Below are 27,779 nucleotides of genomic sequence, written 5' to 3' on the forward strand. Positions count from 1 at the left end.
CTTGCTTAGGGAAGGTGTGGCCCTGCCTGGGGAAAATGTCTTCACCTGCACACCAGTGGCAGTAATGATGGTCGATGGCTATGATTGGGAGGTGTGGTCTTGTAGGTGCCCTAACCCCTAAAGAGGTACTAAGGCGTTCATTACAGACATACAGTACCCAATACTTTCGCTCTTCTAAGGTTAAATTTATTTGTGTGTGGTTTTAACAGCGGGTATGAATTACAGTAAATATTAGAGGAAGGAATCTATTACAACAGAAGATACCTGTTCCTACTCTTTGTCCTACCGCACAGCCCCTTTCTAGAAAACACCAAATGTGTTTGTGTTGGCATGGTTGCTAAATACAATGCACAATCCTAAGCAGGGGAGGAGGCTCAAGTCAGACCAGCAAGGGCAAAGACTGATTGTAAGAGGAGAAACAGAGAAAAAGAAACAAGGTCAAGATCAGTGTATTCCAACTTCACTGTGCCCTAGGCCAGAGCAGGATCAGGTCAAAAGCCAGCAGCTCGCATGACCAGCCTCAGGGGGCGGGGAGAGCCCAGGAGCGGAAGGAACCAGCACAATTTCCGCATGTGGGCGGGCTTATCTAAACCTAGAGGAAGCAGACGCAGCGAGGCTGCAGCTGTGGCTGGGGCTGTGGCAGGGGCGTGGCACGCAGGATGGCACCGCAGCTTGGCCCGCACGAACTGCAGCACATCTTCTCCTTCCTGGAGGCCCGCGACCTGTTGCGCGCTGCGCAGGTGAACAAGGTGAGGTCCTGGGCGGGGTCGCCCCACTGCGGCGCTCCGGCGGCCCGGGGCGGGAGAGGGGGCACGAAGGGGCATCTCCTCCAGGGATTGGTGGCCTCGGGTGGCACCGCCCTACCTTCCCGCCGCCTTCTGGACCAGGCCCCTGCCGTTGTCATCTGCCCAGTGCACTCTATGCCCGCCCCGCACTGTGCTTCCTCTCAAAGACTCATTGCAAGGACGACTAAGTCACTGTCAGTGTAAGGTCTGGCTTTCCCTGCCAGATTCACTACTGAACTGTGACCAGAAAGATGCAAAACTCCTCTCTCTTTAATGTCTATCCCAAGTACTGAGTGCAAGCCTTGAATCTTTGTGTCTTTTAAGTAATCAAGAGTGTTCAAAAGCTTTATTGCTTCAACAGAGCACTTAGATTTGCAGTTTCAAACCTGTACAGTTTTAAAACTTTTACTCACAGAAAGAGACCAATACTATTCATTCCAATTTTGTCAACTTTGCCAAAACCATCACCCTGCAAGTATGCCACTTGCTCTTCTGTTAGGGGGCCAAAGAATGGTACCTCAGATTCAGTGTGCAAACGCAAAGAGCGTTTATTGAGCTGAATTTCCTGCATTCAGAGGTCTCCCCATTTGGGAATGGAGACTCCTAGTGGGTTCCCAAGCTCAGCTTTTAGTGTCAGGGGAATTCCAGGACGGTGTATTGTATATGTGCCTCTCTCTCTCTGTCTCTAGGGATCTGACTGATTCTACAGTTGGTCAGGCCCTGGAGACTTCCCTGGGGTTGCTTACTCATTCCAGCTACCTATTCTTACTGTAGGCCAGATGACAAGGTGTCCTCGGATTGGCTGCCTGCAGCTATAGCTGCCTGACCATATAAGTTCCTGGATCCGGGTTCTCATTTCTGGGAAACAGGAACTTAGGCCTGGTCTCCTAAACTGCCAGTTTGCAGCCTGTCATGGAGTTAGCCTGGCTCTGCCTAGCTCGGTACTTTCACTTCAGACTTCATCAAAGGACCCGGAGTTGACATCTGGCCGTGAGGCCGAAGGCTCTAGGCTAAGAGTGTGTATGCAGATAGGGCATCCTATAGTTCTGTAGTTCCCGGGGATGCACCTAGGGTCTTGAGCGAGCCGTGCACTCTTACCAGCTGAGGGACCTTCCTGTCTGCCTTTGTGGGTTTTGAATGCTGCAGCGGTTTGACCTGCATCCCTAGCTGCCACTTCTTTTTGCTACACTCCTTGGTGCCTGCATCTTTCCCCTCTGCATCAGTTGCCAAAACTTTGTAGGTTGGAGGACATAGGTGGGAAGTACTTAGGCAGAAAGTAAGTCAGGGACGTATGCTTGCCCTGACTGGACGAACGTGGCACGTACGTGGCCTCATGGGTTTTGCTTTCATAAGTCCCTGTCTGACGCAGTTCAGTGCCAGACTCTGGGAATGCCAGGTTCGGACCTGGCCAGTGCCCATCATCCTGGCCTGGATGCATGTCTTGGCCAGTATTTAATAAAGGTTGCTTCAAATTTGGCTCAAGAATCATACATAGTAGTGGTGATCTTATTCTTGCCTGGTGGGCCTGACGCAATCACACAGCGGACAGGTAAATGGTCTCTACCTCTGACCCCATTCAGAATGCTCAAGTAGCTTATTGGTATTTTTGCATGGAAGCTTGGGACGGTAGAACCCAGCCAGTGGGGTCCCTTTCCACCCAGAACCTCCTGCTCTCACTGAGGCAAATTACTCAACTATCCGTTTCATATTTATGAGTCACTTGTATATGCAGCATGTTTCCCTACGTCGCTTTAGAACAGCCAACGGCCATCCAGCCTTCGCATCTCCGAGCTCCTGGGTCCTGACTCACCAACCCCCATGAGCCCTTCTTTCATCATTTGCTGGTGGTTCCGTTTGCCTTTTATTTATTCTCTCCTGTATTACATTCCGACTGACTGCAGCTTCTCCTCCCTCTTCTCCTCCTCTGCCTATCTTCTCTCTCCTCCCCCATAGCCACTCCTCAGTTTCCCTTCAGAAAAGAGCAGGCCTCCCAGGGATATCAACCGAACATGGTTAACACGTTAACGTAAGACCAAGCTTGATAAGGAGACCTGGAAGAGGAAATGGATCCCAAAAGCAGGCAAAAGGTCAGAGACAGCCTCCACTCCCACTGTTAGGAGTCCCACAGGACCACCAAGCTACACAGCCACGACATATTCAGAGGACCTCGGTCAGCCGCACACAGGCTCCCTGATTGTTGGTCTTTCTCTGTGAGCCCAGCTTAGTTGACGCTGTTGTTCTTGTGTTGTCCCTGACCCCTCCTGCTCCTACAATCCTTCCTCTCCCTCTTCTGAAGGATTCTCCGTGCTCCACCTAGTGTTTGGCTGTGGGTCTCTGCATCTTCTCCTGTCCGTGGCTGTTTGAAGCCTCTTTGATAGCAGTTATGCTAGGCTCGGGTCTGTTCTGCTGACTGGCCGATTTGGTAGGTTTTAATTGTCTCTCGTTTTGAATGCTCCAGGTTGCGCTGTGTTGAACACTGGGCTGGTTTTGTTCTTTGTTGCCTCCATGGGATTGGGCAGGCCAGGGTGCTAAATGGTTATTGACTGACCGGATCCTGTCTTTCCCGCTCCTTATTCTAGGTCTGGAATGAGGTTTCAATGAGCACGGAACTGTGGAGGTGAGTGCAGAAGAGCTGAGGGTGTCCTGCTAAGGAGAGGTGCTCCCCAGAAGTGGCTCCCAGGTGCCCTCAGCACTTTTGCTCTATTGAGGTCCAAGAAAGGATTATATCCCTCGTCCTTACCATGAGGAAACTCCTATGTGGTTAATAATGTAAGACTTTGTATCAACAGGATTGCCAAACTCAACCTGCTGGATTCATTTCCTGTGTTTTTTGTCAGTGTAATGAAATTACTTAAAAAAAAAAAAATCAAATCAAGTCAAAAGATCCATTTTATAGCCAGGATGGTCTTATACTTACTTTGTAGCCCAGGCTAGTCCTGAACTTATGATCTTCCTGCCTAACCCTCTCAGGGCTGGGATTGCAAGCAAATGCTACAAGGGCCCAACTCAGAGTACTTTTAACTACACAACAGCATAAAAATGTAAGATTGTATAAAGTGAAAAAGTGTCATAGTTGAAAATAGGAATAGTTACAACATGGAATTTTCCAAGCCCCTCCACTTTATTCTTTTTTCTGAGCCTGTTTTCCTTTTATTTTATACTAAAACTGCCAGCAGCTGGGGGAGGGGCAGCAGGTGAGTCCTCTCGGGCTGAATGTAGGGCAGGTTGCCTTGAGGGTCAGTTACGAGTTGGATTGTTACCCTTAATGGAAAACAACTGTTCAGACATGAAGCGCCTTCAGAAGCTGGAGCGGCTCCTGCTTTCGTTTGGGCTATGACACCCCGGATTTCTCGGTTATTCCAGGGCTATCTAGCATATTCAGTTTTCAGCATCATAGAGCTCCTGTTGGTTTTCATTAGCCTTTATAACTGATATTGATTAGAAAAACAATCTCAGGCTTGAAGCAAACTTCCTTTGGAATCCATTCTTTCATCTCTTTGAGGAACTTGGCTTTAGCGTATGTAGGTAATTTAAGTAGAGGTAGGTCTTGCCAGGTATGTGGCTCAACAAAATCGGCTGAGTGGGTGAAGTCCCTGGCGCAGCTGCCACTGTAGCCCTTGGAGTGTGCACAGTTATGAGCCAGGGTAGAGCTTCCCCTGAGGGAAATACTGCTCTTGAGAAGTTAGCAGAAAATTCCTTTCTCATCACCTAACTTCCTTACAATACCTTCCTCCTTGTAACCTCATTTTTCTCGTCTCTTCTCTTTTGTAATATAACATCATGGCTTTTCAATGTTGATAGCTGGCAATCCTACGCAGGCCAAACAGAATCATTCGGCAGCCCTTTGTGTCCGGGGCTGGTCAGCATGCTATTCGCAGTAGACTAGAGATTCAAAGGCCACATTTGCCTAGACACGTGAGCGTTGGAGTCCTGTGTGCCACACACTAGAGAGCTTGCACACTGAGCCTGATTCATGGGCATTTAATGGCTGTCTTAGGGTTTCTATTGCTGTGATGAAACACCATGGTCAGAAAGCAAGTTCATCATTAGAGGAAACCAGGACAGGAATTCAAGCAGGGCAGAATCCTGGAGGCAGGAGCACAGGAGCTGATGCAGAGGCCATAGGGAGGAGGGTGATGCTTCCTGGCTTGCTCCTCCTGGCTTGCTTGGCCTGTCTTCTTATAGAACCCAGGATGGCACCGCTCACCATGGGCTGGGCCCTCCCCGATGGGTCACTAATTGAGAAAATGTTTTATAGCTGGATCACTTCCTCAACTGAGGCTCCTTCCTCTATGATGACCCTAGGTTGTCTCAGGTTGACACACAAGACCAGCCAGTACAATAGATGTGTAAGTTAGGATAATGGACAGTTTGTCGTGGCAGTGTTCAAACCGTGGGGCTGGACAGGCTCTTTCCCATCTGACCACACTCTCCTCTTCCTGAAATGCCCTCTGATGGGCATTCACGGCAGTGTATTCTAGTGTTAGCTCCGGCTCTGAAAGCTGCTTTCCTCTCCAGCCAGCCTTCCACTGCTCTTGCACTCAGCTCTCATAGCACGGTCAGCCACTCCCCTCTTGAACTCCTGACAGTAGCTTGAATTCACATGAAGAAACAGAGTAAAGATAAGATAAACTGTAAAAACAGTGTCAAGGTAGGATGGATGCTTTTCTCCTATTGTTTAAAAACAGGAAATACAGCCACCTCGGCCACCTCATCTCCTCCTCTCTTCTCTCCAGCTGGAGCCTAAGCCCACCCAGCACACATGCTTGCCTTACGATTCTTACACGTGCTTTTCCTCTTGTAAGACATGGTCTTTCCTCACAACCCGGGCTGCCTCAGACTCAGCACCTGTATTGTCTCAGTCTCCCTGGCTGTAGGTGGCAAGTGTGTGCCTGTACACCAGCATGGAGTCTCTTAGTGGGCCTGTGACATATGACTGTGATGTCTGATACATGCTAAAGGAGGTAGGACAGAAACAAACACGTATGAGCAAATGGTTTACTCATCGAAATTGATTGTGTACTAGTCAAAAATATACCTCCATATGTCAAAATCCAAGTCATAACCTTTAAGACAACTACTAAAAAGTGACTAATAATATGAAGAAATGACCAAGAAATTGAAACAGTACATTAGACCCAGAAGATGACAGTAATGACATATGGGGGGGGGGCTTAATCCAAGAGAGTATTAAAATCACGAAAAACATGATTGATTACACAACCTAACGAAAAGGTGAAGTGCCACAGAACTGGCAAAGAAAAAGGGTCAGCTTAATGCTGTACACGTGAAATACGCTTAGTTTTGTTTTGGTGTTACAAGATTTGGAGATCAAACGCAGTGTGCATGCTTGGCAAACCCTCCTCTCCGAGACGGACTTTGGATTAAGACATGATATGCTGACTGTAAGATTTAGGAAGAAGATATACGTGCAGACAGTAATGAGAAAAGCTAAATGACATCACACAGAGTAGACTTTGGGGTCAGGCATGTAAAGAAGGGTCATATAATGATAAACAGGTGAATCTTGAGACGATCTGACCCCTGGCAATAGCAAGGAGACACAGGAAGGACCAACAGAGCTGAAAGGGCAAGTGGTCAGTTTGACTTGAACCCCAGTCCTTTAGTGTCCGTGTCCCCGAGTGGGATGGTGGTGAGCACCACCTCCACAGGGCTGCTGGTCATGAAGGGTGGCTTGTCATATAAAAGCACACATGGTTCCCATGCCACCACTCAATTACTCTCAGCACTGCCCCTGTTTGACAGAGGAGGAAGTTGAGGCCTCGTTAGGGACAGTGGGTTATCCAGGGTCTCAAAGCCTGAATGAGGTGAGGCCAGAATTCAAAGCTAGATCTGGCTTTAGAATCCCTTGACTGTTGTTTCCTGCCTAAGCTTGTGTGTCTGTGTTTCAGGCAGCTGTGTCTGAGGCGATGGGCCTCCTGCAAGGCCTTCCCAGTGGTCCTGGGCACGCAGACATGGAGGCAGTACTATTTCTGCCGGTCTGAGCTCGAGTTCCATGTGGAATCTGGGCGGCCACAGGACTACATCTGCAAAGCTATTTCTGGGCACACAGGTATGAACGGGCGAGTACAGGAGCCATGTCCACTCCCCTGCCCTGCCCTCTTCTGATCAAGTCTCAGGGTACTTGGCATCTCAGCTAACGCCAGTTGCTGAATGCAGCTCTCCTAGATGCTATGTCATTTGTGTCACATCACGGGAGGAAAGACTATATTATCTCCTTATCAGTAGGCTGAGAAGTTAAGCCAGCCAGGCCTCCGCAGTTATGACTAGGTCCTGCTCTCCCGCCAGCTGAGTGGCTGTAAGCTCCTCCCTGTCTGTCTGTCTGCACCGAGCAAGCACTCATTGCGTTCCTGACACTGGAGAAGAGGAACCCTTGTGTGGTGTGTCATCTATGCCTGTGCTCTCTTCCAGGAACGATAGATCAGCTGGCCTATGTCTCGCCCCACGAGTACCGCTTTGATGAAAGGGCGAGGTCCGTGGTTTGCACTGTGTCTTCAGACTGTACCGTGCGTGCCTGGGATCTGCAGGAGGTGAACTGCACCCCCACCCCCACCCCTGTGGGGGGAGGGAAGTTTGGTTTGATTCTCTTAATGCAGTGGGATCTGCAAGAGGTGAACTGCCCCCTGGAGGGAAGGCCCCCTAACTGCACCTTTGGTTTGATTCTCTTAGTTAGTGCAGGGCAGGTGCCCCATTTTGCAGATGGGCAATCTGAGCTGTGCCTTCAGCTGTCACCAGTAGGACGTACTGATAGCAAGCACGGTGTGGGGGACTTTTGAAGCCTGAGTGTAACCTATTTTGTGTGACACATGCTTGGCTTGCCTCTTGGGACCTTACTTTGCTGATGGTGGTGGGAGCTCTTGTGGCCTGTGCCCAGGCTGACAGCTGCTTTGCCATTCGTCACAGTCACAGCAAGCCTCCGTAGCCAGGACCCTCCACGCTGGAACTCATGTTGACACCAGGAGGTTTTACAAGAAGATAGCTTTTGGTCATCCCCGTGTGTGTGTGTGTGTGTGTGTGTGTGTGGTGTTATATTGTCATTCCCCCCTTACAAGAAGATAGCTTTTGGTCATCCCTGTGTGTGTGTGTGTGTGTGTGTGTGTGTGGTGTTATATTGTCATTACCCCCTTAAGGAGTCAGTTGTTGAAGCTGTTGCTGTGTCTCACTGAGACCTGTTTCCCAGTAGCACAGTATTTGCCTGAGCTCTTTGGAGGTGACAGAAGGTGGGATCTGTGGTCCTCTACTCAAAGGTTCTGATGGAGGTGTTCACACCCCTTTCCTTTCCCACCATGTGTTATTTAAGGATGTGGAAAGAGAACCTTTACTAGACAGCCAAACTCGCCCGTGCCTTCATTATGGACTTTTGTAGCTCCAAAAAATGCGAAAAACCCCATTGCTGTACTTTACAAATTATTTGGTGTTGGGCATTTTGTTACAACAGAATAGAATCACAGTATGCACCCCTGTGTAAATCAGCTTCTGTCACGTAGCACATGACTTATGGTTCCTCCATGTGGTTTGTAGGGTCTTGTGTAGCTCAGGCTGGCCTGAAAAACTGGGGATTCTCCTGCTAACCCAGTGTTGACATCCCAGAGATGTGTGACCCACAGCTGGCTTCTTTGTTTTTGTGCCTTGGAAGCTTCTAAAACAAAAATGGCAGGCTGGGAGTTTAGTGAGTGGGCAGTGCCTGCCTGGCATGGGTAAGGTTTGGGATTCAATCTCTAGAAAGTCACTTCACCATAAATAAATAACAGAAGCACAAACAAACAGAAACTAGCCAATTCAAATGAACAAATACTCTCCATCGCTTTCTCCTAATGCTTCCATTCAACAGTGTTTGGCCTTTCTCCGGTTCTTCTCTCTGGCTTTTTGATACCAGGTTGGATTTTTCTCTGAAGCTCTGGCCGGCCTGGAGCTTACAGCAGTCTTCCCAGCCTTTCCTCCCAGTCCCTGGGGTAGCAGTTCTGAGACACCATGCCTGACTTATTTTGCTTGCTTCCATAATGGTAGTTTGCATCCATCCACACCCTGCTTAAACGTACAGGATTCTTTAAGCATTTGTTTTGAAGGTTCATGTGTGTATGTGCCTGTGAGATCATGGCGGTCAGATGAGGGTGTCAGATCCTTGAGACAGGACCCCAGCTCATCAAATTGTATCACTTCAATTAACCTAATCTAGAAACTCCCTCTCACATGTGGCACAGGTGGATCACCATCTGTGTGCTACAGAGACTGGTAGAGTGGGCCCAGGTAAACCTATGCCGATTGACAAAAGTCATGAATCTGACATAAGTGGGTCCCTGTGTCAATCTGTTACAATTTTGTCATTGCCAGGGCACGGAGATCTGGTCGAGTCCTGAGCAGCCTGCTCCTCTGGTGAACTTGGTGGCCTATCCTCAGCTGCAGCTGGTTGTCACTGTAGACACACAGGGCTTGATCAAGGCGTGGAAGGCAGAGACGGGGTCTGAGTGGGCCTCTTTCAGTTTGCCAACCTCCTGTTCGTCAATGGAGACCTGTGACCACCCAGAGGGCCCCTTCCTGCTGGTGAGTCACACACACACACACACACACACACACACACACACACACATGTGTTCTCAGGAGCTCCTCATGGCCTATCAGTCTCTTGTTATAGGCCCCTATGGTGGGTGGGGTCTGACTCCCTCTTCTTAGCAGGCTCCTCTCTGCTCATGAACACGAGGAATGCAGGCTCGGCTGTCCTTCAGACTTGTGTGGCGTCAGCTGTTCCCTGTCGCCTCTGCTGCTGTGGGTGCCACGTGTGAGCTCTCGTGGGCTGTTGTGGGTGCCACGTGTGAGCTCTCGTGGTTTTGTAGCCACGTGCCTTTGCTTTCCTGTGTGCTGACAGGTGCTGGAGTCCTCTGTCTGCTCGGTTTCTTCACTCCTTCATTCTTGGTGGCTTTTTATGAGGGGTGGGACTACCTTCTACCACGTGCTTGTCAGTTGGTGGCTTTTTATGAGGGGTGGGACTACCTTCTACCACGTGCTTGTCAGTTGGTGGCTTTTTATGAGGGGTGGGACTACCTTCTACCACGTGCTTGTCAGTTGGTGGCTTTTTATGAGGGGTGGGACTACCTTCTACCACGTGCTTGTCAGCTTGACGGCGGCGTCAGTCCATCTTTTTCTACATGTGAAGTGGGAATGTGCTTTGAAGTGGTTTCCAGAGTTTGGTGGTTATTTCAATTTGGTGAAACATTTTAAATATGCCTACTGTTGACCTAATAATTGTGATTTTAGGCATCCCCCTGAATGGATGCTTGCAGGAACACTCACAGTAGCAGTAATTATAGTAACTTTTGTATTCCCCAAATTAGTAAACATTTTCTTTTGACTTTTCAAATTGCCATCAGTGCCAGAGGAAACATTGTAATTGTAAAACACATAGGCAAGCTGCTTCTGTCCTAGACAGGAAGGGCAGTGGAGGCTCACATCAGGCTCCTGCAGGGGATGTGGGCTCTTCTCTGAACACTTAACAGTGCTGTGGGCTGTGCCCACCCTTCGGCAGGGGACACAGCTCTACCAGAACGTGATGACATGCCTCATCGACACTTTCTTTCTGTTCCAGGTAGCCTGTGATGAAGGAACCCTCTACACTATGACAGTACCTCAACTGCAGGTGGTCTCCAGAGTGGCCACGTTTCCTCACACCCCTGTGAGCCTCACCTGCTCACCTGACACACAGTGGGTATATGTGTCCGCACAAGACTCAGACTCAGGCCCAAAGGTCAGTGCCCAGGAAGCCAGTTCCTGGTAAACCTAATGGAGTGGGAGGTGCCCAACGAGCCTGCACCCTGGGACCACAGGATGTCGGTTCTCAGGCCATCACAGGGCCAGGAAGGAGTGTGGCTCTCATGCAGGAGACCCAGCCCTGTTATCCTCTGCTCCTTCCTGCCACTATGCCATGAGCTAGAAGGGTCAGCTCTCTGGTGGGAAGGGCAAAGTCAGCTTGAGTAAGCTTGGGCTTGGGCATCAACACCGGGATGTTCCTAAAGCCCTGTCTGTGTGCTGAGGATGGCGTAAAGAGGAGTGGGCCGTGAGGCCGATGCAGGTCTGCCCTGCACCCTCCTCTGTGGTCTGGAGCAACACCCTGAAAGTTACAGAGTACGAACCATGGCCTGGTTCATAGCACAGAGATGTTGTGATGCCCAGCTATCGGGAACCCCAGGAGACCTCCAGAAATCACGACACCGATGTAAACACAAAGAGACTTTATTGTACTCTGGGAGTCCTGATCCAGGTTGCAACCTTCCCTGCTCTGCAGGTTAGGAATGTGATGCTTGAGTCTAGTCTAGGGGTTCGGGGTATATATGGGAGAATGCATAAGCGGGGGCTCTCGAGCCCTCTCCTGGTGTTAGATGGTTGGGTTGAGGGTAAAGGAGTGCCGTCCTTTGGAACCGATGTTCAGATGAGGTGGAATCATGCAGCTGCAAGAGGACATTTTTGACCTGGGAAGAAATAACTTATTCCATTATCAGAGGCTAGTGTAATGTTACAAACCAGTCACAGCTGTCTGGAAACACGTAATTGCCTCTTTCCCATAGCTCAAGAATGGTGGCCTTAATCACTTCAAGGACACAGATTTCTGCCTCCTTCAAAGGCAGGAGCCATAGGCACTTTGGAAGGGCTGGCTGTTTGATTTTAGCACGGAGGGGAGTATAAGTTTCAGGGCTGCCCTTCGTCTGCCCTCTTCAAAGGCAGGAGGCGTCTGCACGAGGGCTGGGGGGGGGGGGTTGGGGAGGATGGAGTGTTGGCTGTTTAGCTCAGGGCAGGGCCAAGGGAGGGCGGTATTCGATGCCAAGGATTAATGCAGAGACGGGCAGGTTACTTTGCATCTCTTCAGTCATCCCTCCACTAGTAAGTAGCTCTAGAGGCCAATCTTGGGCTCTCCGAGATCTGGGCTGTGTGTGCTAATTTGTTGATACTGTGACCTCATTACCATCAATTGAATAGTTCCCAGTCTCCGTTTCATGTACTGAAAAGGCTTATTGATAATGCATGGTCCAAAAGTGAGGAGTAGTAAAATGATCACCAGAGGTCCCACAAAGGTAGAGATGAGAGTTGTTAGCCAGGGGGAGGAATCAAACAGTGAGTGGTACCAACATTTGGAATTTTCTCATTTCCTCTAGGGTCTATCTATATTCTCCTTGAGTTTGGCTAATGATTTCCTAATAACTCTAGAATGGTTGACATAGCAACAACACTCCTCATGTAGAGTGGCACATAACCCTCTTTGTTGTAGAAATACTAAGTCTCATCCCCGCCCAGTGTGCGGGGCACTACCTCAGCCTCACTCAGAGTCCACGTTAAGCTCCAAGTGTAAGAGGAACTTTTCTAGGCATTGGATGTCCTCATCTATGTCTGCCTTTAAGCGATCGCAATTCTTCTCCTGTAACGTCAATGCAGCTGTCCCAGTGCCGGCTCCAGCTAGTCCTGCCCCTAGGATTACAGCTAGGGCTAAGGAGATGGGTTCCCTTTTCTGCCTCATGAGGTCTCTCTCGACCTGCCCTGCCAGAGTTCTCAGCACTGTCACTTTTAAATAATAGGTTATACGGGTCACTAACTGACTAGAATACAGAACTGCTTTGGGGTAGAGGAATTAAGGGCCTCTCTGTGTACACATGGGGTCAGTCCCGTTGAACAAGCCCACTGTGCTTGGTCCGGGAAATAATCTATTTGGAATAAACAGTGGGGGGACCTTCACCAGGCAGATACCATGCCCTAATATGGTCTGCAGGGTTAAAGCCGGACCTTCCTGTGACCATCCACATGCACTATCGATTTCAGACACAGTAGATCCAGCTGTTAACCCAATGCCTTCATAAAAGTGGGGTCTAGCTTTATAACATAACCAACAAGAACTGCTAAGTTCTGGCTGAGAGACTTTCAGAATTTGAAAGGTCTTTAACATCATATGGTTCTGTGTGTTTCAGGAACAGTTCTGGAACTGAGGGTCCCTGCAATTGAGTGACTGGGGATAAGATAGTCGCTAGTCTGGGGTGTGGTGCTAACATGGATTTAGGGTTTGTCAAAACCTGATTTTGGTCCCACAGCTACTGGCAGTGGGTTTACAATTGGCTTTATCAAGAGTCTAACTGTAAAAAGCAATCCAGGACTGCTGCCCCCGATAATGTGAAGCCGGAGGCCCCAGGATTTCCCAGCTCCCCATCCTTGAGCTTGCTTCCCTTTGACAGTGAACCTGAGTAAAACTTTGGCATTTTCCCCCTGCCAGGCAACCTGAGAAGGCCTTCCTTTGACACCTTCCACTCCCTGTTCCCTGTTTCACATCCCCAACCAGCACAGTAAGATTGTTCACCATTCTCACATGTGGCACTTCTTTTTTTTTTTTTGCATTACTTTTTTTTTAAATTTATTAATATATTTATTTACATTTCAAATGATTTCCCCTTTTCTGGACCCCCACTCCCCAAAAGTCCCATCAGTCCCCTTCCCTCCCCGTTTGCCCACTCAACCCTTCCCACTTCCCTGTTCTGATTTTGCTCTATACTGCTTCAGTCTTTCCAGAACAAGGGGCCACTCCTCCATTCTTCTTGTACCTCATTTGATGTGTGGATTATGTTTTGGGTATTCCAGTTTTCTAGGTTAATATCCACTTATTAGTGAGTGCATACCATGATTCATCTTTTGAGTCTGGGTTACCTCACTTAGTATGTTGTTCTCCAGCTCCATCCATTTGCCTAAGAATTTCATGAATTCATTGTTTCTAATGGCTGAATAGTACTCCATTGTGTAGATATACCACATTTTTTGCATCCACTCTTCTGTTGAGGGATACCTGGGTTCTTTCCAACTTCTGACAATTCTAAATAGGGCTGCTATGAACATAGTGGAGCATGTATCCTTATTACATGCTGGGGAATCTTTTGGGTATATGCCCAGGAGTGGTATAGCAGGATCTTCTGGAAGTGAGGTGCCCAGTTTTCGGAGGAACCGCCAGACTGCTTTCCAGAGTGGTTGTACCAATTTGCAACCCCACCAGCAGTGGAGGAGTGTTCCTCTTTCTCCACATCCTCGCCAACACCTGCTGTCTCCTGAATTTTTAATCTTAGCCATTCTGACTGGTGCAAGGTGAAATCTCAGAGTTGTTTTGATTTGCATTTCCCTAATGACTAATGAAGTTGAGCATTTTTTAAGATGTTTCTCCGCCATCCAAAGTTCTTCAGGTGAGAATTCTTTGTTTAACTCTGTACCCCATTTTTTAATAGAGTTGTTTGGTTTTCTGGAGTCTAACTTCTTGAGTTCTTTATATATATTGGATATTAGCCCTCTATCTGATGTAGGATTGGTGAAGATCTTTTCCCAATTTGTTGGTTGCTGATTTGTCCTTTTGATGGTGTCCTTTACATGTGGCACTTAACGACCCCCCCCCCCCACACACACAAGCACAATCAAAAGTCAGATCTGGAAACTAGTGTGGCCCAAGTAGCCTCTTCACAGGCTAGTTGGGCATGAAATCCAGTCGCAGGATTTTCAGTCACCCAGGTTAGGTCAAAAGGCTGATGTGGTTTAGGGGCTGCAGTACATACAGTTAACAAAAACAGTAGGCCCAGGTCTGAGTTAATTTTAACTTGAGAGGATTTGTGCCCTTTGAACTTTCCATTACAGCGATGGTGGAATCTGGTGATCTTCCTCAGGGGAGAGTGGATCAGCTGGTCTGGCATGTGTGCAGTGCACCCAGGTGGTGATCCTGTCCACTTTAATGGCGGTCACCGTGGTTAGCAGAACGATGAAAGGTACTTTCCACCTGGGCTCTAGCACATCCCAGCGAAATCTCCTCATGTAGACCCAGTCTCCTGGTTGAAACTTGTATGGTTCTGGAACTGGGCCTGCTTCATAGAGGGCACAGAGTTAGACATACTTGTGAGCCCACTGGGTTGCTCTGACCTTAGTTATTAATTCATCATCTTCCAATTCTACAACAGCTGCGGACTGCAATTTAGGTATAGTGGGGGCAGGGACACCATATATAATCTCAAAGGGTGTTAATTGCATCTGGTAAGGGAGTTCCTTACCTAAGATATGGCAAAGGGAAGGAGTATCACCCAGTCTCCAACAGTCTCCATAATTAAGGTCTCCTTTAGTGTTCTGCTCATCCCTTTCTACCTGTCCTGAACTTTGGGGTTGGTATGAACAATGTAATTTTCAATCTGTCCCAATAAATCTTGCTATATCCTGGCTTAACTTAGACACAAATGCTGGTCCATTGTCTGACCCTATCATATGAGGGAATCCATACCTGGGTAAGATATCCTCCAGCAACTTCTTTTTTTTCTTTTTTTTTTTTTTCTTATTCGATATAATTTATTTACATTTCAAATGATTTCCCCTTTTCTTTTTTATTTTTATTTTATTTTATTGTTATTTTTTTATTCGATATAATTTATTTACATTTCAAATGATTTCCCCTTTTCTAGCCCCCCCCCACTCCCCGAAAGTCCCGTAAGCCCCCTTCTCTTCCCCTGTCCTCCCTCCCACCCCTTCCCAGTTCCCCGTTCTGGTTTTGCCGAATACTGTTTCACTGAGTCTTTCCAGAACCAGGGACCACTCCTGCTTTCTTCTTGTATCTCATTTGATGTGTGGATTATGTTTTGGGTATTCCAGTTTTCTAGGTTAATAACCACTTATTAGTGAGTGCATACCATGATTCACCTTTTGAGTCTGGGTTACCTCACTTAGTATGATGTTCTCTAGCTCCATCCATTTGCCTAAGAATTTCATGAATTCATTGTTTCTAATGGCTGAATAGTACTCCATTGTGTAGATATACCACATTTTTTGCATCCACTCTTCTGTTGAGGGATACCTGGGTTCTTTCCAGCATCTGGCAATTATAAATAGGGCTGCTATGAACATAGTAGAGCATGTATCCTTATTACATGGTGGGGAATCCTCTGGGTATATGCCCAGGAGTGGTATAGCAGGATCTTCTGGAAGTGAGGTGCCCAGTTTTCGGAGGAACCGCCAGACTGATTTCCAGAGTGGTTGTACCAATTTGCAACCCCACCAGCAGTGGAGGAGTGTTCCTCTTTCTCCGCACCCTTTCCAAGACCTGCTGTGTCCTGAATTTTTAATCTTAGCCATTCTGACTGGTGTAAGATGAAATCTTAGGGTTGTTTTGATTTGCATTTCCCTAATGACTAATGAAGTTGAGCATTTTTTAAGATGCTTCTCCGCCATCCAAAGTTCTTCAGGTGAGAATTCTTTGTTTAACTCTGTACCCCATTTTTTAATAGGGTTGTTCGGTTTTCTGGAGTCTAACTTCTTGAGTTCTTTATATATATTGGATATTAGCCCTCTATCTGATGTAGGATTGGTGAAGATCTTTTCCCAATTTGTTGGTTGCCGATCTGTCCTCTTGATGGTGTCCTTTGCCTTACAGAAACTCTGTAACCTTATGAGGTCCCATTTGTCAATTCTTGCTCTTAGAGCATACGCTATTGGTGTTCTGTTCAGAAACTTTCTCCCTGTACCGATGTCCTCAAGGGTCTTCCCCAGTTTCTTTTCTGTTAGCTTCAGAGTGTCTGGCTTTATGTGGAGGTCCTTGATCCATTTGGATTTGAGCTTAGTACAAGGAGACAAGGATGGATCAATTCGCATTCTTCTGCATGCTGACCTCCAGTTGAACCAGCACCATTTGTTGAAAAGGCTATCTTTTTTTCCATTGGATGTTTTCAGCCTCTTTGTCGAGGATCAAGTGGCCATAGGTGTGTGGGTTCATTTCTGGATCTTCAATCCTGTTCCATTGATCCTCCTGCCTGTCACTGTACCAATACCATGCAGTTTTTAACACTATTGCTCTGTAGTATTGCTTGAGGTCAGGGATACTGATTCCCCCACATTTTCTTTTGTTGCTGAGAATAGTTTTAGCTATCTTGGGTTTTTTGTTGTTCCAGATGAATTTGAGAATTGCTCTTTCTAACTCTGTGAAGAATTGAGTTGGGATTTTGATGGGTATTGCATTGAATCTGTATAGTGCTTTAGGCACTATAAAGATACTTTATACTGTTTGTGGCTATAGTGAAGGGGGTCATTTTCCTAATTTCTTTCTCAGCCTGCTTATCCTTTGAGTATAGGAAGGCCACTGATTTGCTGGAGTTGATTTTATAACCTGCCACTTTGCTGAAGTTGTTTATCAGCTGTAGGAGCTCTCTAGTGGAGTTCTTTGGGTCACTTAGGTAGACGATCATGTCGTCTGCAAATAATGATAGTTTGACTTCTTCCTTTCCAATTTGTATCCCTTTGACCTCCTTATGTTGTCGAATTGCCCGAGCTAGTACCTCAAGTACAATATTGAAAAGATAAGGAGAAAGGGGGCAGCCTTGTCTGGTCCCTGATTTCAGTGGGATTGCTTCAAGTTTCTCTCCATTTAGTTTGATGCTGGCTACCGGTTTGCTGTATATTGCTTTTACTATGTTTAGGTATGGGCCTTGAATTCCTATTCTCTCCAAGACTTTAAGCATGAAGGGATGCTGAATTTTGTCAAATGCTTTTTCAGCATCCAATGAAATGACCATGTGGTTTTGTTCTTTGAGTTTGTTTATGTAGTGGATTGTATTGATGGATTTCCGTATATTGAACCAACCCTGCATCCCCGGGATAAAGCCTACTTGATCATGGTGGATGATCGTTTTGATGTGTTCTTGGATTCGGTTGGCAAGAATTTTATTGAGTATTTTTGCATCGATGTTCATAAGGGAAATTGGTCTGAAGTTCTCTTTCTTTGTTGGATCTTTGTGTGGCTTTGGTATCAGCGTAATTGTGGCTTCGTAGAAGGAATTGGGTTCTTCTGTTTCTATTTTGTGGAATAGTTTGAAGAGTATTGGTGTTAACTCTTCTTTGAAGGTCTGGTAGAATTCTGCACTGAAGCCATCTGGTCCTGTGCTTTTTTTGGTTGGAAGACTTTCTATGACTCCTTCTATTTCTTTAGGCATTATGGGACTGTTTAGATGGTCTAGTTGGTCCTGATTTAATTTTGGTATTTGGTATCTGTCAAGGAAATTGTCCATTTCCTCCAGATTCTCCAGTTGTGTTGAGTACAGGCTCTTGTAGTAGGATCTGATGATTTTTTGATTTCCTCAGTTTCCGTTGTTATATCTCCCTTTTCATTTCTAAGTTTGTTAATTTGGATACTTTCTCTGTGCCCTTTGGTCAGTCTGGCTAAGGGTTTATCTATCTTGTTGATTTTCTCAAAGAACAAGCTCCTGGTATTGTTGATTTTTTGTATGGTTCTCTTTGTTTCTACTTGATTGATTTCGGCCCTGAGTTTGATGATTTCCTGCCTTCTACTCCTCCTGGGCGAAATAGCTTCTTTTTGTTCTAGGGCTTTCAGGTGTGTCATTAAGCTGGTAATGTATGCTCTCTCCATTTTCTTTTTGGAGGCACTCAGGGCTATGAGTTTTCCTCTTAGCACTGCTTTCATTGTGTCCCATAGATTTGGGTATGTTGTGTTTTCATTTTCATTGTGTTCTAAAAAGTCTTTAATTTCTTTCTTTATTTCTTCCTTGACCAAGGTATCATTGAGTAGAGTATTGTTCAGTTTCCACGTGTATGTGGGTTTTCTGTTGTTTCTGTTGCTATTGAAGACCACTTTTACTCCATAGTGATCAGATAGGAGGCATGGGATTAGTTCGATCTTCTTATATTTGTTGAGGTCTGTCTTGTGACCAATTATATGGTCGATTTTGGAGAAGGTACCATGAGGTGCTGAGAAAAAGGTATATTCTTTTGTTTTAGGATAGAATGTTCTATATATATCTGTTAAATCTAATTGGTCCAAAGCTTCAATTAGTTTCATTGTGTCCCTGTTTAGTTTCTGTTTTCCTGATCGGTCCATTGAGGAAAGTGCAGTGTTGAAGTCACCCACAATTATTGTGTTAGGTGCTATGTGTGCTTTTAGTTTTAATAAAGTTTCTTTTACGAAAGAGGGTGCCCTTGCATTTGGGGCATAGATGTTCAGGATTGACAGTTCTTCTTTTTGTATTTTTCCTTTGACCAGCAAGAAGTGTCCCTCAGGGTCTCTTTTGATGACTTTGGGTTGAAAGTCAATTTTATCTGATATTAAAATGGCTACTCCAGCTTGTTTCCTGAGACCATTTGCTTGTAAAATTGTCTTCCAGCCTTTTACTCTAAGGTAGTGTTTGTCTTTGACCCTGAGGTGTGTTTCCTGTAAGCAGCAAAATGTAGGGTCCTGTTTACGTATCCATTCAGTTAGTCTGTGTCTTTTTATTGGGGCATTAAGTCCATTGATGTTAAGAGATATTAAGGAATAGTGATTGTTACTTCCTATCATTTTTGACGTTATTTTTTAAATTTGATTGCTTAACTTCTTTTGGGTTTGAGGAAAGGTTATTATCTTGCTTTTTCCAGGGTGAAGTTTCCCTCCTTGTATTGGTGTTGTCCTCCTATTATCCTTTTTAGGGCTGGGTTTGTGGATAGATATTGGGTAAACTTGGTTTTGTCGTGAAATATCTTAGTTTCTCCATCTATGATGATTGAGAGTTTTGCTGGATATAGTAGTTTTGGTTGGCATTTGTGTTCTCTTAGAGTCTGCATGAGATCTGCCCAGGACCTTCTAGCCTTCAGTCTCAGGTGAAAAGTCTGCTGTGATTCTGATAGGTCTTCCTTTATATGTTACTTGGCCTTTTTCTCTTACTGCCTTTAATATTCTTTCTTTGTTTAGAACATTTGGTGTTTTGATTATTATGTGACGGGAAGTATTTCTGTTCTGGTCCAGTCTGTTTGGAGTTCTGTAGGCTTCTTGTATATTCATGGGCATCTCTCTCTTTAGGTTAGGGAAGTTTTCTTCCATAATTTTATTGAAGATATTTGCTGACCCTTTAAGTTGTAAATCTTCACTCTCATCTATGCCTATAATCCTTAGGTTTGGTCTTCTCATTGTGTCCTGGATTTCCTGGATATTTTGGGTTACAAGCTTTTTGCATTTTGCATTTTCTTTAACTGTTGAGTCCATGGTTTCTATGGAATCTTCAGCATCTGAGATTCTTTCTTCTATCTCTTGTATTCTGTTGTTGATATTTGCATCTCTGTCCCCTGATTTCTTCCCAAGGCTTTCTATCTCCAAAGTTGTCTCCCTTTGAGTTTTCTTAGTTGTTTCTACTTCTGATTTTAGATCCTGGATGGTTTTGCTTAGCTCCTTCACTTGCTTGTTTGTGCTTTCCTGTAATTCTTTAAGAGATTTTTGTGTTTCCTCTTTCATGACCTCAGCCTGTTGACCAAAGTTCTCCTGTATTTCTTTAAGTGTTTTTTGCATTTCCTCCTTGTTGGCTTTTGTATTCTCCTGGATTTCTTTCAATGATTTTTGTGTTTCCCTTGCAAGGGCTTCTAACTTTTGATCCATTTTCTCCTGAATTTCTTTAAGTATGTCCTTCATGTGTTCCTGTACCAGCATCATGACCAGTGATTTTAAATCCAAATCTTGTTTTACTGGTGTGATGGGGTATCCAGGACATGTTGGTAGAGGAGAATTGGGTTCAGATGTTGCCATATTGCCTTGATTTCTGTTAGTGACGTTCCTGCGTTTGCCTTTTGCCATCTAGTTCTCACTGGTGTTAGTTTGTCTTGTCAGTGCTGGACTCACCAGTGCAAGCTGCCCCTTCCCAGTTGGCCTCTGGTGCACAGCTTACCTCCTGCACTGCTTGTAGACAGGGTGCTGCTGCCCAGGCTGTTCAGATCCCAAAGCAGGCACCCGAAGGCTCCCGCTGGGGCCCGCTGGATTCACTGGAGCACACTGACTTCTCCCAGCTGGCCGCCCGGAAGCCCAGCTAGCCTCTTGCAGGACTTGGAGATGTGGTGCTGCCGCCCAGGCTGATCTGGATCTCAGTCTGTCCGATCTCTGGAGTACGGAACCAAGATGGATGCACCTCTCCTGACTGGTGGGAGGCCGAGTTCTGAAGTGGCTTCCGTGCAGGAAAGGCGCCGCACAACTGCAGCTGCTTGCCGCCCGGCTGGTCAGCGAAGGTCAGTGGTCGTGGGCGCAGGGCCTAACTGGTCCCTGTGATGCCTTGTTTCCACTGCTGATGGCCCTTCAGCTGGAGCAGCCACTGCTGCCGCCGCCGCCGCCGCCACAGCCGCTGCCCGGCATCCTCCAGCAACTTCTTAGCCACTGCCTTTGCAGTCTTGGTCTTTGTTGGGAATGCTTCCATCCATCTGGAGACAGTGTCTACAAACACCAGCATTACTTGTAACGGTATTTTCCAGGTTTAATTTCTGTAAAGTCAACTTCCCAGTAGGCTGCGGGTCTCTTACCTCATAGACAAGAGCCTGGATGTTTGGCGCTGTTGTGGGTGTTGGCGAGTTGGCAAGCTCTGCAGCTAGACACTGTATTCTCGATGGTATTCTGCGTGTCTCTGTAAGTCACCTCAGATTGTCTCACTGCGTCGGCCATCCATCTCACTCCCATGTGGATGACTCTATGGATTTTCCTGTGTATAGTTTTTGCCAAGGTGGTGGGTAATATTAGCTTACCTTCAGCTGTCTGCCACCAGCCCTCAGAGCATCAGCTCATGGGCTGATTCTTGGTCCATTTGGTCTCGTCTTCCATATAGACTGGGCATTCCGGCAGGTTGGGGTCGGGTGGCTCAGGCAGATCCATAGCCAACACAAAGGCAGCTGTTTCTTCCAGGGCTACTTCCTTAGCAGCTTTGTCAGCTAAGTTCTTACCTCTAGCCACCGATGTTGCTCTTTGATGGCCTGGGCAGTGTACGATTGGCAACCAGAGGGCTTTGAGTAGCTGTAGGATTTCATCTTTGTTTTTGATAGTTTTTCCTTCTTCAGTTAGCAGCCCTCTCTCCTGGTAAATAGCTCCATGTACATGAGCAGTTGCAAATGCATATTGGCTGTCCATGTAAATGTTAATAGCCAGTCCCTTCCCCAGGATGAAGGCCTGGGTTAGTGCTATCAGTTTATCCCTCGGAGCTGACGTGCCTGGGAGAAGAGCCTGAGCCCAGATTACCTCCATTTCTGTGGTTACCACTGCTCCCGCCTTCCTCTGACCTTCTCAAATGAAGCTGCTTCCATCTGTAAACCAAGTCTGCTCTGGCAGAGGGGAATCTTTTAAGTTGGGTCTGGCACTATGTGCCTGGGCCAAGATCTTGCTGCATTTGTGGAACAGATGGATAGTCCAAATCCGTCAGGGAGGGGGGTCGCAGGATTCAAGGAAACAGGTGGCTGCAAGGTAACTTGGCCAGGGTCTGATAATGAGTCATGTGGGTATTACTGAGCCACTGATCAGGCGGCTGTTTGAGTACCCATTCAACTGTCCCAAAGTTAATTTATCTGCATTATTAACCAATAATGCCACAGCCTCAATGATACACAGATAAGATGACCATCCTGCTGCCTCTGGGTCTAATTTCTTTGACAAGCCACTGGCCATTTCCATGGCCCCAAAGTTTGAGTCAGGACCCCTTTGGCTCTCCCTTTATGTTCATCAACATACAGGTGAAATGGCTTAGTGATGTCTGGTAGCCCCAAACGGGCTGACAGCAGGGCCCACTTTACTCTCTCAAAGGCGCTTTGGTGATCCTGAGTCCAAACAAAGTCTTTGCCTTCCTCGATGGCTTCATATAAAGGTTTGGCTATTTCAGTGAAGCCTGGAATCCATAGTGTGCAAGAGCCCGTGGACCCCAAGAACTCTCTTACCTGCCTTGGGCTCCGGGGGTGCGGGAGGGGTATTGAGGACAGTCTCTTTTCCGCTGTAGAAAGCCATCACTGCCTTCTTTCAGAACATAACTGAGAAAGGTGACTTCGGGCTTACAGATTGTGCTTTTTGGCAGATGCCCAACCATGTTTCCCAGAGCCTGTAGGAGATTCTGGGTCCCCTTCTTTTTCTTTTTTACTATTGGATATATTCTTTATTTACATTTCAAATGTTATCCCTTTTCCTAGTCCCCCTCCTCCCAGAAAGCCCCTCTCCCATCTTCCCTCCCCCTACTTCTATGAGGGTATTCCTCCACCCCCCCTCCCATGCCTTGATTCCCCTATACTGGGGCATCTATTGAGCCTTCATAGGACCAAGAACCTCTCCTCCCATTAATATCTGACAAGGCAATCCTCTGCTACATATGCAGCTGGAGGCATGTGTACCCCTTTGCTGATGGCTTAGTTCCTGGGAGCTCTGAGGGGTTCTGGTTGGTTGATATTGTTGTTCTTCCTATGAGGTTGTAAACCCCTTCAGCTCCTTTAGTCCTTTCTCTAACTCCTCCATTGGGGACCCCACACTCAGTCCATCTTGCAACCTACTTTGGTTTCTGCTGCAATTAACAGTTCATCTACCTACTGAAGAAGTGTGATGTCTGTGTTCTTGGCCCAGTACTCACTCAAGTCCTCATGTAAAGCTTCATCAAAAATAGTGGGTGAATTCTTGCAGCCATGAGGCAGCTGGATCCTGGTGAGTTTCCCATTAATGCCTCTTTTGGGATCAAGCCATTCAAAGGCAAAATATTTCTGGCTTTGGGGAACCAAGAGTAAGCTGAAGACAGCATCTTTTAAGTCAAGAACAGAATTCCATTTCCAATCTTGTGGCAAAGAGCTCAATAAAGTATAAGGATTAGGAACTGTGGGGTGTATGTCCATTACTCTTGTGTTTAACTTCTGGTAGGTAGATCCTGGATGGAATCTGGCTGCTTCACAGGCAATAATGGAGTGTTCCAGGCTGATTGACATGGACTAAGGACTCCAAGGGCCAGCGGTTTTCAGATACGGGGGCTAGGGGTTGGTGGGGGTGATCCCCTTCTGTGCTTCTTGAAACATGGGATATTAGTGGAGTCTTACTAGGTTCCCCGCCCCAGCACTACAAACATGCGGATCAGTGTTTTGCCAAGCCCATGCCTCCAGTTTCTGTTCATACCTGGGGAAACTTTGTCAACAAAACACAACATCAGCAGCGGCTGATGACTTGTATGGTTTATGCTCAGTCTCAGAGCTCTTGGATTGCATCACCGTTCTGATCCACTAACCAGACTTCCCCAGGTTTAAAGTGAAATTTAGAGCCCTCATTTTAGCTAGATCATCTCTGTCCAGCAAGGGGTAGGGGCATTTGGGAATGACTATTCTGTCCCATTCCCAAGTCCACCGTTCTTCCGGTAGTCCATGAATAGTGTTTGGTGCCTGTGGTCCCTTGGACCCAGGACTTCCTAGTAGACCGTGGTCCTTTAGCCTTTACAAGCACGAATGTTGAGCTCCACTATCCACCAGGAATTCCTGAGGCTTCCCTTCCACTCTAAGGGTTACCCTGGGCTCAGGGAGGGGGTCCAAGCCCCGACTCCCTTAATCTTCTTCCTTGGTGAACATAGTCTTAGTTTTTAGCTTTCTCTTTGGGCATTTTCTAGGCCAGTGTCCTCCTTCCTTAGAACAGATGCATTGGTTCTTACCTCCGATTGGTTGAAAACCTCCCTTGGGCTCTTTCCCTTCAGCAATACTCTGGAGCTGGCGTTTCCTCGCTCTCTGGTCCAGATTACTATTGGCTAGGACGACTTTGGCCAGATATCTCTGTTCAACATCTTCCTCCCTTGATCTTATTCTCATCTTTGGTCTCCCTATTATGGTACACCTCCGCAACCTCCACTAAATCTCTCAATGACGTCTCCCCCTAGTCTTTCTAACTTCTGTAACTCACTTCTGATGTCTGGTGCTGACTGATTTGTAAGAGCCAGCACTGCTGCTTCCTCAGGGTCTAGGTGTGCATAATGACAGAAAGCATCAATAATCTGCTCTGCTGGGCCTTGATTATCCTTAGCCAATTCTGTGGGTCACTGAGCGGCTGCCCTGAGACCTGCCATTAGAGACTGACAATAGACCCAAAGATGTTCCCTACCTTCACCGGTACTGCAGTCCCAAGCTGGTATCTTGTGGGGAAATCTTTGTCTATGTCAGCAGGGTTCTGGCTTGGAGTGGTGTTAGCTCCAAGGGACATTTGGGCCTCCAAAATGATGTATTCCTTTTCCTCGGTGGTAAAGAGGACCTGCAAGAGCTGCTGACAATCATCCCAACTGGGCTGATAGGTGAAAGGGATGGTGTCTAAGAGGTCAGTGAGATCTCAAGGGTGGCCGGAGAACCTGGCATTCTCTCTCATCTAATTCTAAAGATCAGCAGTGGCTGAAGGGCCAATGATGGTGGTTTTGATTCCCTAGTTGGTCAACTGGCCCTGCCACCTTTAGGGGTAAAACAGTGGAATCTGCCTCTGGCTCTATACCTTCTGGAGGTAACGTGTGCCTGCTTTGAGTTCTATGTGCTGAAGCCCCCCTCTCCATTCCTGAAGTTGACACTACTGGGGTTGGTGGTCGCACCAGCACTTGTGCGGTTTTCTCTGGGAGAAGTGCAGGCAGTACTGGGGCAAGCACAGGAGGAAGTGCAGGTGTAAGGCGGTGGGAAAAAAACCGTTTCAGGTAGGAATCGATGCCAAGGATTAAGGAAGAGATGGAGCAGGTTACCTCTTCAGTGTCCAGTCATTTGCCAGAGGTGAAACCCTTACTGAGTGCCAGGACCTAAATGAAAAGATAGATCATAGAAAGAAGAGCTAATAGAACACAGGAAAGAGACCGGGTAGCCAGGGAAGAAGGTTGATAGAGAATAGCAGTTGGGTACAGAGGACACAGTCTGCTGTGACCTACAGCGTAGAAGGGGGACTCAAAAATGACCTTGATTGCCTAGTTAGGCCTAGTATAGAGGTTGCAGTATGTGGGCAGCCAGCTGTCCAGGCAGTCCTACCCGAGGCTGATGTCAGCTTGGGGCTGGAGGACTTTGGGACCTCTCAGGCCTCTCACCACACTGTGACCCTTCATGGGTGTTTCAACAGGTGTTCTACACTCAGCCCTTGGCACACCCATCAGAAGACAGACTTCCTGTCTCCACGACCCTCCCCATCAGGCTGAGCGCCAGCGCCTGCTGGGCTCCAGACGAGGCAGCCAGGTTGATGGTGTTACACAGAGATGGTGTGCATCTGGTTATCACTACCTTCGAGTTAAAGGCCAACAAGTCCAGGGACAGAGTGAGCATCCTGGGTAAGGTCCCTGTGCTGGCCACAGCCTTCAGTTGGCACTTCAGGACAGGCTCCTCATGGTTCCTCTAGAACAGTCTCTTTTCCCTTCTATGTTGCTGCCATGATTTCATGTACTGGGTGGTCAAATGCTTAGTACATGTTGTCCCCGTGTGGTCCTGGGCATCAGAGGTAAATTCCACACCCACACCCACGGTCTTCTCCTCTGTGGGTGGTGGATTCCCAGCATTTTGCTGCTACTGGTCTGAGCTTTAGGGGGTCTGTGTAATTGGCTCAGGAGCAGGGGCAGAGTTCTCTAACTGCAGAGCCCTACATTTTTCAGTGCACCAGACTGTCTGGTGAGGCACATAGCCACACCGGAGAAGCAACCTGTGTTCTTTTATTTTCCCAAGCACAACAGCTGGCCAACTTCCCCCTGCCGGACAGTGTGACTCCTCACCTCATGCAGGCCCACGGCTCGCAAACGATCCTGCTCGCCTCCAGTTCAGAGCTGGTGCTGTTCACCATACACGGCCTGCAGCTGATGGCCTTCCAGGACCACCAGCAGTCCATCACATCTATGTGGGTGGTGAGTGTGGCGCCTCCTGCCCGAGGCATGTTTCCCACTCTTGGGAATCCACAGTTGTAGCTCACTTGACTTCATTTCAAGGATGCTGACCGTGTCATCACTGCTGCCTTGGACCTGTCCCTGCGTGTCTATGTGTGGAATAAAAAGAACACATCTCCTGTTCTCCAGAGCTGTTACCATTTGCTCGGAGGATCTCACAGATGGGCCAGGTAATTGGCTATTCCCCAGCCCTGTGTCTGTACAGTAGGAAAGCACTGGTTTTCTTTCTTTTGGAACAAGCTTTGTCATGTTGCCCAGGCTTGTTTCGAACTTCCAGCATAAAGTGTTCCTCCACCTCATTCTCCTGAATAGCTGAGACCAGATGTGTATATCACATCTGCTCAAAGGAATGATTCTAAAGGAATTGTTGGAAAGGGTATTATCAAGTCCAGCCTCATTAACTGGGTCTCAAGCTACTGTGCACATCCTGTTTCTTTTTCTGCCACAAAAAAAGTGAGACTTTTCAGCTTTCACTGTGTGCTGTATGTTGTTTCCTATATTGTACAAAACCAGCCCCTGCTGATAATACCCACATTTTGCAGCAAATGATGGGGCTGGATCCAAGTTAGACCTTGAAAAGGCTCTAGGAGTCCTTACAGGTACACCACCTTTGACCATCGATAGGTCCATTGTAGACCCTGGTAGAGATGCTTCTGTGTAATAAAGACACAGAACCATTCCCCCCCCCACCCCAGTGGTTCTCACAGCGTTAGGTTCACTGTGATTTGAGCAGTACTTGCTGGGGGAACCTGACACAACCTTCCCACTGAAAAATGTACAGTCTTTTCCAGTCATGGCAGTGGGCTGGATTGGGTTGGGAAGGTGCAGACATCTGCCTTTATTCCAAGGTTAATGCCTGGTGTGTCCTCCTTCTTTGTAGTGGATTCACCCACGTGAAGAGCGACAGCAGGAGCATTGCTGGGGTGGAAGCCAGAAGCACTGGGACAAGTATTCTGAGGTCATATTGCTACAAAGTCAAGCTTGGTTAGGCACCACCAGTTGAAGATGTTCTTGTGTGGTGTGCATGCAAAATCCTTACCAAAGATGTTGTCAGCTTTGGAAAAGGAACTAGCAAGATGCCAGCTATCTTCTCACAGAGAGCCAGTGAAGTGGTTTCTATCATCTTATGTTTCACTGTCCCACTCAGAAAGAGCGGAGAATAAGTACCATCTTCAGCCCGTTTTCCAGGTGGTGCTGATCACAGACAGAGTGGACTGGTTGTGGTAGTGGTAAATTAACGGCCTGCTTTTTTGCAGTGTCCAGATGGCAACAGAGTTGTTTTTGTTATCAAGAATTAATTAAAATATTTTTATCTGCC

The 27,779-nt window shown here is 47.1% G+C and overlaps 1 protein-coding gene across 2 annotated transcripts; it reads left to right on the top strand.

The window, feature by feature from the left end:
* Positions 1-585: 585 nt before the first annotated feature.
* Positions 586-27,779, top strand: LOC127664786 (F-box/WD repeat-containing protein 12-like). 2 transcript variants are annotated; one of them, XM_052156956.1, is made up of 10 exons: positions 586-749; positions 3,365-3,402; positions 6,698-6,858; positions 7,218-7,336; positions 9,138-9,347; positions 10,387-10,545; positions 25,654-25,858; positions 26,247-26,422; positions 26,504-26,631; positions 27,342-27,779. In XM_052156956.1, the coding sequence occupies exons 1-10, from the start codon at positions 660-662 to the stop codon at positions 27,448-27,450; spliced, it is 1,395 nt and encodes a 464-aa protein (XP_052012916.1). In that variant the 5' UTR covers positions 586-659; the 3' UTR covers positions 27,451-27,779. The 2 variants fall into 2 exon arrangements, with proteins under 2 accessions (XP_052012916.1, XP_052012917.1); XM_052156957.1 differs by having other exon boundaries at positions 26,247-26,415; positions 27,342-27,454.

The sequence above is a fragment of the Apodemus sylvaticus genome, chromosome 14, assembly GCF_947179515.1.
Source record: "Apodemus sylvaticus chromosome 14, mApoSyl1.1, whole genome shotgun sequence".
Taxonomy (NCBI): Eukaryota; Metazoa; Chordata; class Mammalia; order Rodentia; family Muridae; genus Apodemus; species Apodemus sylvaticus.